This window comes from Falco rusticolus, chromosome 4 (assembly GCF_015220075.1).
Source record: "Falco rusticolus isolate bFalRus1 chromosome 4, bFalRus1.pri, whole genome shotgun sequence".
NCBI lineage: Eukaryota > Metazoa > Chordata > Aves > Falconiformes > Falconidae > Falco > Falco rusticolus.
The window spans coordinates 5,935,462-5,947,135 of NC_051190.1; the positions used below are offsets into that span (position 1 = coordinate 5,935,462).

The following is an 11,674-nucleotide window of genomic DNA, read 5'->3' on the forward strand; positions in this document are numbered from 1 at the left end:
TCCTGTTGTCGGTGAAGAAAGGTCACTGCAGTCCTGGACATTAAGTTGCAGGGTCTGTCTGCATTCCCATTAAATCTCCCATTTTTTAAGTAATTAAAACACAATAGAGACTACACTTTGCTGTTTTAGAAAATCTGTAACAAAGGCCCTTTGAAGGCACAAGCCTTAACTCACATTAAACACAGAGCAGCTACAGTTAAGGGGATGACTGTATGCATTGCATTTGTTTATATTAGGGGCTTAGGAGTACAAACATCTGTACAAGGTTAGATGCTCAATTAACACTTCAGATGTGCAAATACAAAACCATCTCATGAGGATCAGAGGTCTTAAATTATTTTGCCATTTAAAATGCAACTACTGGAGTCATGGAATTGGTCCTCTTTGGGAGAGGAGGGGAAAACGCAAGGGCAGTTCAGAGTTTCTAGCCTCTGCGGCTGCACAAAAGAAACATGTTAACCTAACTCTCAATTCCTCCTTCTATGCTCGCTTAAAAAAAAAAAAAAAAAAAACCACAAACATTACACCTATCATTTTCTTAAGGCACAATTCCTGGTATCTTGGCATATAAGACTGGCAACACTGCCAAAACATAGGCAGTGCACAAAGCCAAAATTTTGTCTATGAAAAACTGTGTTTGAGACTAGAGGGGCAGCTTTCTCACATTTGTCTCTCCGGAACAGATTTGCCGCACAAGGGCGGGCACAGATCTTGGCACATCCCGTGCGAGCCCAGCACATAGCAGAAAAGAGGCCTTAATGTTTTCTTAAGTCCCACTCACTTTAATTAGCTTATCTGGCAAGACTGTCATAACTCACCTATGCAACAAAGTCATACTGGACTGGTCTCTGTTCCCACTGAAGTCCCAGAGGATCTTGTCACAACTGAATAATCAGATGTTAGAGTGATCTTACTAATTAGAAAAAGGAAATTACAGTTCTGCCCTTGTCAGCTCTCTGCAGCCTTTGCAGTTGCCATGAAGGGACAGGTAAGTGCCTTCCTGCCCACCTGAAATGGTTTTGATCACAAAAATGCCAGGAGGAAAAGGCCATTATATCCTAATACAAGGAGACAGAAAAATTCAGAAATGTTTGCCAAAACCAATGACACAAAAATCAGAGAAGTTTGGATTTAAAGCAAAATTCTTGTTAAAGATACACAAGGAAAGAAATTGTGAGGCAAGAGTAAAAATAAGCCCACTGTAATACTTAAAACTGTAATCTACTGTACCTATCTTCTCCTACCCACCCAGAAGAAAAAGGCCTCCACAAACACAAGCAATGCCTAATAAACCTGCCATAGCAAGGGGATTTTCCAACTTAACAAAATGTTCTGGTTTTCATACACTAGAAGTTAACTCATTTACACTATTTAAATGCAGATTTTGTGTAGCTATACAGTATGCTAAAGATGCCACTTTCACATTAGGCTTACTTGTTACGTACACGCAAGACGGATTTTTATATGCCAGGATCTCATTCATTTCAAAAACCAACCACCCATTCGGATTTAAAAACAACCATCCACATTGTTATGAAAGACCAGAAAGCTGGCCGACAAAAGCTAGAGCAGTTGGATTTATTTAAGATCACAAAGCTTATCGTTCCATTATTAATTGGGAGAAAAGAAAATCAGCCTATTTTTCTAGAGGACAAAGCCAGGACAAAGCCTTCTTAAGGGTACTAGCATTTCAGAGGGTGCACAAAGGTTTGCATTTTCTTATACGTTTCATCACACTAAATATGTTGCTGTATTCGAAATGCAAATTCTTCTTTAAAACCTTCTGCCTACCACAACTGTAAGACGCCTGGGAATATCCCAGTACTGCTGAGTGACAGAATGAAAACCATTACGAAATGTGTAAAATAGACTTTTGCAATGAGAAGTGTCAGACACCGAAGCCACAGAAGTTTGAGGAAAAAAAGAACCACGTGGAAGAAGAGGTATTTGATGAAGGGAGAAATGACACCTCTTGCTACAGGTCAAGCCTCACTGTTACAGACGATACGGTTGTTACATAGTTTTATGCAAAATTTAAAGCAATAGAAGAAAATTTGAGCTGGAAATGAATAGATCAATCCCTGCCCCTCACTTCTAGAGAAAGTATTTATGTGAAAAATTATTAGCTGAGAGATTAAAGCTGAGAATATTTTATTTATACTACTTCTTGGTTAAAACACTTTATGAAAGCATCACTAAAAAGCAGTCGAGTGGAACTGCTTGCACAGCTGTTGAACACAGTGAACTAAGATGAGAGTCAGACTGGAGCCTTTATTCACATAGATACAAGTTGCAGAAAGCTACTGGATTAAACAGTGCCAGAAAAAAAGTTTAAATCAGGACCACTGCTGAATGATTTCAGCTAATTTTATTTAGATCAACTTTTATTTAGGGAGGTATATTTTGGAAAAACATTCTTTCTTCTTTTGCTAGTATGTACCAAAACTGGGGGCACATGTTCCGTGACACTGCTTTTTTCTGCTCATCACCTCTTGGGGACAGTCACATTCATCCTACAGATTCCCATTTCAAAGGCCAAATGCCCCCTCCAAATGACATCAGAGAAAACCACAAAATAATTAGAATACATTTTCAGTCAGTCTGTATATGTTTCCTTCCTAACGCAGTGTTGAAAAGTTTCATTCACAGCTACTGGCAGGGCACCCACTGCTGAGCTCTACAAGAGCTAGAGGGCTGGGCTGGGCTACAGACTTGTCATGATATTCAGCCACGCTGGGCGTGACAACCAAATACCTCCCCCAAAACACACACAGCCTTGTGTGCAGGGACTGCAAGAAAATCCCTTCTACTTTAAAGTCATCTGTTCACGCACCACAGTAAGTTCCAAATAAACATCATTCACTGGTCATTTGAAAACAAAAAGGATTCTGACCTTGGAAACAGACTAAAATCAGATGTAACCAACTCTGTATGCATAGGAAGTAACGAAACTTGCTTGGTTTTGACACATTAGATGGCAGCTCAAACGTCTTTTTAGTTTGTAGCAACAATGGGGCAGTAAATTGATTCACCCATTAGGCCAACACACTTCTCCACCTTGGAGCCAGAGCTAAACTACATGGCCAGTTCTGTTCAGCACTGATAGACAGGACACCTGGAGAATCTTCCTAATTTATTTACCATAATACTGCCTCGTTGCCTACAGCATAGTGCTCAGCACCAGTCCATAAGCTTGCTAAGATCCAGACTGTGTGCTGGCAGCAATTAAGGGGTGAAAACAAAAGATTTAAGGGAACAAAGGACTGCAGCATATTGAGAGGCTGGGCAGAGTGCAGCACACCACCAGACATACCACTCTTCCTACGAGAACCGTGGAGGTCCTAATACGGCATGGCTGCTCCCCAACCCCAGTGCCGAATATGGCCACAGGACCGCAGAGAAACCATATCCCTTCCCTTTGGGCCAAACATTCCCAGTTAGGCCCATGTCCAGGCACACGGACCCCAGAGCCATGCAGTTTTCTGTGTAAAGGACTCTCTAGACACTACGTGAGTTCCTGCCTCTCCAGAGCTCTGGTGGCAAACCCATCTGTTTGAAGACAGACCACAGCTTTTAGCAGACCCTTCAGGTGGGTCCCCATCTACCCACTCTGTAGTGATGCCTGTCTGCAGGGCAAGCCTGACACGCATGGGGATGTAGAGGCAGGCTCCACTGCTTGGTATGTATTTCAGCCAGAATAAGGAAAACAGCTGGGAAGAGAAGATGGGAAGGAAAGCAGGAGGCGAAAAGAAGAGCTGGAGGAAGGGGAAAATAAGAAAAGTCCCAGTTCTGCAGTTATTACACTTAAAACTTGAGCTATTCTCCAAAACAGAGGCTTCTGCGTTCATTTGAATGGCAAAGTTTATTTATGTCACTTCCCTCTGCTAAGGTTTTGTAGATCATATTTCAAACCCACCGTTATATTCCTCTGTTGCTGGGTTACCAGATCTGAACAAACAATTCTCTGCAGTCTGCCAAAAGCAGAGAAAGAAAGCAAATGAATGCCTGGAGGATGCATCACCCTCTGGAAGTCATCTTATGGCCCCACGCTGCTACAGATTAGTCACAACCTCACATACAGTAGAGCAAAAAAGGAAATGGTGAATCCATTAACTCCAGCACAGTGCACAGATCTGAGAACTGTTATTCCCACCCACTAGCCCCCTCCTAAGGAAACCAGGCAATTTTCCAAATCATTAGAATTTTCTTTCAGATTAGAAGAAAAATGGTCCTAGATTCAAAGGGATAAATTGGGTATTAACACCCCTGAAACTAGCAAGTTTGTTTCAGCAGATGCTGAAATGGCAAGCAAGAATTATGACTTGAAATGAGTAAATGGCAGGTATCATCACAGCAGAGCTGCATAAAAACCTTCATGTGATACACCATTGATGACTGTAGGTTTGAGACTCAGTTTCCAGGCAGGACATCTGCCACATCACCGGCTGCACAAACTTTGGCCAGAGATGTAGGAATACACAGCCATCACCCACACAGGGGTGCCCATCAGAAGCCCTCCAGGTTTGCTCACGCCCTCAGCAGTATCACTTTGAAGAAATGTTCCCCTGCAGCATCTGCAGAGAGAGGCTGCCAGCCTGCAGTAGTTGATCTGGTGTTTCTCCTGTCGGGACTGCTTGTCCCCTGCTGCTGACCCTATCGCCATGCTCTCTCCATCCTACATGCAGAGCCTCAGCCCTCAAGTGCCCTCAATCCAGGACTGAACGCTGAAGGTTCTAAGTCTCAAACAGGAACAGCTCCTCAGCGTTGCAGGACACTACATCCCAGTACAGACCCCTGTTGGGATATAACCAACCAGCATGACAATGCTGTTGCCACTGCAGCATCCCCAAGACTGCCAGTTCCCAGCAGTCAGACAAGATGGACTCAGGCACGCTGTGCAGGCGATGGTTTGTGCTGTTCCGGCAGCAATTTCACCATCGAGCTCAGCAGCGTGACTAGCTTAGGATGCTCCTCTCATCACTTATTTGCTGCTGCTGCTGTAACATGCTTTTGGTGAGGCAGTACCTGCACAACCACGTGCAGCAAGCCTGTGACCCAAATCAGGGAAATGACTTAATTCAAAAACAGGAAGAAATCTGTTAACAAAAAAAAAAAAAAAAAAAAAAAAATTGGCTCAGTTCCACAGTATAGTTCACTGTATCCCCTCCAGCAGGACAGCAAACAGCCAGCACTGCCACACTTCAGGGGAAAAATGCATAGTAAATGGCACTACTGCTGCCAAAACCTTGGGTTTAATCTAATGTAGAAAATTAAAAATAAATTATCTAATGTTTGCTGAAGGGTCAGGGACTGCCCTCATTCTGGGCCGAGGCACGGACAAGCATCACAAAACAAAAATAAAACATCACCTTTCACCAAAACACACAAAACACAGCTCTCAATGAGACTACAGCATCTTAGGGAAACACACTACTCTGGAAACGTGGCAGGGGGGGTGTTAATAATTTAATTCCACTCAAAAGTCCTTACTATTCACACAAACATTTATGGATGTTTTATTACATAAGGCATATCAGAAAAAGCCCAAAAAGAAAATTCAGCAATTTCACAAGAAAATAATCTGAAATCATGGCTTTAAGAATATTACCATTTCTGATTTTTAAGAAACGGAGTTCAAGCAACACTGGAAAGAAAACTAAGCTAGCAACATGAAGCCTTACAGATTACTATTTCTAGTACAGCAGGAAAAACTGGAATGTTTAACTTTTCATGCTTTGTTTTTTCCAAAATAAGGATACGTAAGAAAAGTAGCTTTTCCAAAACACAGTACTAAGTGCCTATACCGATGCAGATAGGAGATTAAAATTACAGGTGGCTCTATTCTTAATGTAAACCAACTATGATTTATCAAAATACAAGTGGCTTAGTTTACACGGGAATATTTTGCTTATCCCATCCACAGATTCCAGAGACAGTAACTCTGTTCACTCCTACATTTCAAGTGTGGCAAGCGTTGGAGTAGAATCCACAAGGCAGGATCACAAAAGTATAACTAATTTCCATTAGTACATGCAAAACTGGTATCAGTTCCCCAACATCAATTTATAGCTGTACTTTTCTCATTCTAGATTTACATATGTATATCCAGAATTAAATTTGACCTAAGTTGGTCTATTTAAAAAAAATATTACCTCTAACCTTGCAATGCTGGTAAAACCAAAGGGTTTAGTGCACAAAATAAAGGAAATCTCAAATGTCATTCCCTTTCAGCAGGAATCAATATTATACCTGAATATTTGTTAGGAGGAGGCTGCAGAGGTGTACCTGAGGCCTTAGAGGTATTACTACTGAGCATCATTGTTTACCGTGATTAAATGGAAAGATCTGGTCAATCCAGCACTGAATTACGAGCACAGAGGATTTAATCCCAGTCTGCCACGGGCTTGTTAGGCCAACCATTTCTTACCTCTTTGCCCTTATGTTCCTACACACAAAATGAGCACAGTAGTCCAGCAGCACTATTGGTAAAATGGTTTGAAAGTAGAAAAATCCAGTGCAGAACATCACTGCTACTTAGTAACCAGCTTGTATGTCTGTCTATAAGGTATATAACATCATATAAGGCACAGGGGAAAAGGAATGATTTCTCCTCCAACTTTTGAAGGTGCACAGTTAAAGCATTAAAAGCCAGTCTTGATGAAGTATCATGTCTCCAATTAACTGTTACACATGTAAGTGAATTAAGTAAAGCAAAACTTCCATCAGTGATCACAGACAGTATACACTCTACCGGAGCAGTACATTCAAATAAACAGTCCAGGATGTACCACCTCAGTCACACAGTACACCCCACTTCGGCTTAATGGAAAATGAAGCAGCAAAGTGTTATTTGAATGTTTCTTTCAAAGACAGTTTCCAAGCCTACCCAGGAATCCTCTACAGAGAATTTATGTCATGGCATGAAGTCAATACGCAATCCTCAAAGGCAAAAACCAGAAATAAGAGTCACCGCCACGCTACAAAGAAATGAAGGGTCATGTACAGATCACTGCCACTCCTAAGCTTCCCCCCTACCCCCTCTCCATTAAAAACCATATACAACCATACAGATCACATTAACTGTGATGTACTGACACATGCTTTTAGGTTTTAAGGACAGCCACAGTCTACTTGCATACTTTTACATTATACAGAAATAAATAATTCATAATATAATGCCCATGTTTTCAGAGGGATTTCAACACAAGTCTACCACCACCAGTACAACACAAGCACCTAATCAGAAAGGAGCTTTGAACAGCAGCCACTTTCATAACTAATAAATAACTGACAACTCAAAAGCAACTGGGAAGTACTGAGTGCAGCAGATAACCCCTCTTCCAAACTAACATTCCACATCACATTCCCCTACAAATCACCACAAGCACCAGTAACCAAAGCCCCAAACACTTTCATGAGCTGAAGCACGCAAAGAGCTGATCCTGCCCATCTTCCTCAGAACCACAGAAATCCTGGCTCAGGCAGGTAGGTAGCCCTATAATTTATACAGTTAGCATCATCACAAAGGCTCACAGGATGACTTATTAGTTGAACACAGCCTACAGAAACAACTCTTTACTACTTCATCTCCTACAGAGGAAAAAACAATGGTAAAATTATATGTATACAATGTGATGCAGTATTCCACTACAAGAAAGCCACTATCTTATTTCTCTGAACCAGTGAAAACTGTATTATTTATCTATAATGTTTCATAAAAGTTTGAAATCAATTCCCTTTTACAAAAGCAAAGGAAAGACTCAAGATAACCAATAAGTTTACCTGGGGAGACAGTCTGTATTTAAATTTAGTAGTCTCAACTGAAAATTATAGAAATAATGCAGCACAAATTACCATAAAATTCATGAGATCAAATCAGTATGCAAGCAAGTACAAGGACAAACTCTGGGAAGAGCTGACAGTTTATCAGGGACCCCGACTAAAGAGGGATTGGGGTGGAGCCTCAGTGCAAGGAGGAAAGGACAGCTCCCCAGCTTCACCAGGAGGACTTGAATTGCAAATACTGGGTGTACACAGACATCTTTACAAAACGGGGTACAGCTCTGAGGATAAAACCGTGGAGGTGACGGCTATGACATTCTGCTACAATCACGCATTGGGGAAAGGTAGGAGAATCTGGCCAGAAATCTATGGAAGATCTGATAACTATAGCAGAAAAGCCTGTACTTTCAACAAATTAGTATTACAAAGTTCCCACGCTCAGAGCTCATTTACCTACAGTATGAACAGGGCCATGACACGGGGTGCTTCATAACATTAAACAAATGAAAGTATATCCAAATTTACAACACCCAGCAGGACTGGGAACTCTGCTGTGTGCCTGCACAGCTCTTAGCATAACATGGCCTTGTATTACTGAGGTCTCCAATGGAGAAGAAGAAAAAAGATCTATAGAGACCAGAAGTGCTGTATTTTAAAAGGCTGCATGAAGTCACAGCTAAGAAGCCGGAAAGCACCCACGTTCTAGTCAGACATGCCACCATCGGCCCCTGCCTTTGCAACCTAAAAGAGCAACCTCAGGTAACCCACAGTAGAATTCCTTTAGTTAGCAGCTTGACATGTGGCAAGTCTTGTACGCAACGCTCCTCTAGCTGTGCCTGGGAAAAGCAAGCAGCTACATAAAACACCAAAGGAGATAAACCTTTAGCAGATGCATGAATTATGCTCTCAAAGGAGGAGTTTACAATGTCTAATGCAGACCACATTCCTCCCCAGCATCACAAGAAGGCTAGAGGAGCAATGCTTTTTCCCTGTGTAGGCTAACCAGCAGAGTCCTCAGGCTGTTCCCAGAATTGTTTGCCTCCCAGGTTTTGACTTAATTACAATGGGACATGCACACACAAAGCAAATCCTTCAGCATATTAAGAGCAAAAAAGAGTGAATCATTGCTGATTCTGCCATTTTCCTTTTTTTTTTTTTTTAATCTCTTTTACAAGCTTCTGAAGCGTTGCAGCCCTAAAAGAGTGAGAAGCTGTCTCGAAGCCTTTTTCCACCTGAAAGCCAAAACAGGTAATGCCCAAGTGTACACAGCACAGCAACTAAAGCACTACCTGTGGACTGAGGCAATGTGACTTCCATTCGTGGGTCTGGCGCTGGCTTGCTGAATGAGGCTGGGGGAGTCCCTTCACCTCCTGATGCCATGTTTCCCCCCCACTCTATCAAACAGGTTTACTGACTTTTCTTTCCCTTCAGCACAACCCTATCACTCTCATCTTCTTTTCAAGACTGCCTCTACCCTTGACTTTCACATAGCATCTCTGCGGCTGTATGCTGCTTTAACTTTGTTGGCCTCAAGTGTCTTTAGTTATAGCGGTACATCAGCTCAGCTTGCACATTTAGTTAACAAGTTTATAGCCATGTAACTCAAACTAATTAACCTCTTTTCCTTATTCTTGTTTAACATAATAAAAGCAGAGTAAAGCTTTATTTACAAGACCAAAAGACACAAGGGATGCAGGACATTCAGCTGAATCTGTGAATTTGTACCAGTACATTTACAAGTACTTACTTTCCCTTTGAAAGAGCTATTTTGACGTTACTTCCAACTCCTTTTCCAACCGAATGAGCTAAACCAAAGACCCATCGGACTTGGTTTGCACTGGTCAAATAAATCTACATATATACACCTCCTAGGCTTTTGCAATCAATACAAGGCCTAAATCAGTTGAAAAAGCAGCACTGGGTTTGCCTGCACGGCAACACTCACCAAAATAACCAAGGGTACAAGCAGACAAACGAGTTCCCATGGGACATGCTATGCACACGCTGGCAGGGGCCCAGCTGTGCTCTCAGGACAGCTAACCACGGCTCTACCGATTCTGGCGAGTCGGTGCCACCCTGTGCACGGGTTCATCCCGAGGCAGCGCTTTTCCCATGTTCTAGGCCTGGACAAGACCTTGCTCGAAGAAAACATATGCGCCAGCTGACCTAAGATAACAGCACTTCTTCTGACAGACCTCACTCTGCAGCACAGAGTAGATCTGAAGTTTCCTCAAAAAACCCAACAAACAAAAAACCCCCACAAGACTCCAACAACAGGGAACTGCACCAAAACAAAGCTATACGAACTAAACCCCACTGTATTGTTTTCGCGGCGGCCAGCATCACGGAAGCTACGAACATCAACGCAAGGTTTCTGCCCCAAAGGAGCGCAGGCGTGTGCAGCCGCCGGAGGGGCCGCGGCCGCAGCGAGCCCCGCTCCGCGCTCCCCGCTCCCCAGCGCCCGGGGGGCTCCTCGCCCGGCTGCAGCCCCGGGGCCGGCCGGCTGCCGCAGCCGGAGGCACAACGGGTCGGGAAGCGAGAGAAAAGCATTTACCCGCTTCCCTCCCGCATCCCCCTGGCGCAGGAGAGGGGTCAGAAGCAGAAAAGCTTCCTTTTTTTTTTTTTTTCTTTTTTTTTTTTTAACTCGCACACCCCGACCTGAAAGGCGATGGCCTCCTGTCATTTAAGAGAAGGCAAGGTTTAGCCGCGCAGCCCGCAGCAACGCCGAGGCCTGCTCGCCCTCCTCCAAATTCTGCCGGGACGGCGCGGGGGACGGCGGGCCCGGCCGCTCCGGCAGCCCCACGGTGGCCCCGGCGCCCCTCAGCCGAGCCCCCGGCACGGCCCGCGGCCCCGGCGCCGCCCTCCCCGAGCCGCCCGCCGCCCCGCCACCCGCTGGGGCCGGGCGTGGGCCGCCCCGCAGGGCGGGCACCTGCGGCCTGGCCCCTCCGCCGCCTCACCTCCTTCAGCTGCTCCATCTCGGTGCGGATGGTCTCGTACTCCAGCTCCAGCTCCTCGTACTGCTGCTTCAGCTGCTGCTTCTCCTCCAGCACGGCCAGCCCGTACTCCGCCGCCTGGATCTTCTCCCGGGTGGTCTCGCCCAGCTCCTGGAACAGCCGCTTGATCTCACTCCGCAGCCACTCGGGCTCCGACTCCATCACCAGCCTGGAGTACTCCTCCTCCTCCATGGCCAACGACATGTCGGCGGCGGGGGCGGCCGGCGAGGCGAGCGGGTGAAAGGGCGAACGCGCAGCCCGTCTGCCGCCCCTAGGAGCGCCGCGGCCCGCGGGCAGCCATGGCGCGGCCCGCCCGGGCTGACATCAACGGACGAGACGCCCGCCGCCCTCCGCCGCGCTGCCCCTCACGCCGCGCCGCCGCCGCTGCGAAACTCGCCCCGAGCGCCGACCGCAGTGAAATCATTCAAAAGGAACGGCCGGCCCGGCGCCGCGCCGCACGCTGGGGGCGGTAGTTCGCGCCCGCCGCCGCCCCGCGGGGCGCACCGCCTGCCGGACCACGACTCCCAGCATGCACCGCGAGGGGCGGCGGCGGCGAGAGCGGCCCCTGCCGGGCACCCCTGGCCCTGCCCGCAGAGCGGCGGCGGGCGCGGCCGCCGGGGAGGGCGGGGGCGGAGCGCACCACGGCTCGCGGCCGCGGCGTCAAAAAGGCGCCGTAACGCGGCCGCGGCGGGTGTGCGGCCCTGGCGGCGGCTGCCGGTGCTGCCGGGAGCGGCCGGGTGTAGCACGGCGGTGCCGTGCTGAGGCCATCCGGCGGCGGCCGCGCGTGGGCTGGGAAGGTGCCCTTTTTACCGGGCCATGTGTCACAGGCCGCGCCGGCATGGGAGGAACAGGCGGCTGGGGCGAGGCGAGGCGTGCTGCCGCCGGGGCCTCAGCTCTCC

At 46.4% G+C, this 11,674-nt stretch overlaps 1 protein-coding gene across 6 annotated transcripts in view; it reads right to left on the reverse strand.

The window, feature by feature from the left end:
• BICD2 (BICD cargo adaptor 2) overlaps positions 1-11,179 on the reverse strand; it is a 98,506-nt gene extending 87,327 nt beyond the window's left edge. For 5 of the 6 annotated variants that reach the window (XM_037385091.1, XM_037385090.1, XM_037385089.1 and 2 more), the window contains exon 1: positions 10,740-10,979. In XM_037385091.1, the coding sequence (XP_037240988.1) occupies positions 10,740-10,979 (240 nt within the window). Of the gene's footprint in view, positions 1-10,739 lie in introns of all 6 variants that reach the window. The other variant, XM_037385093.1, reaches the window with a different exon arrangement.
• Between the last annotated feature and the right edge of the window lie 495 nt (positions 11,180-11,674).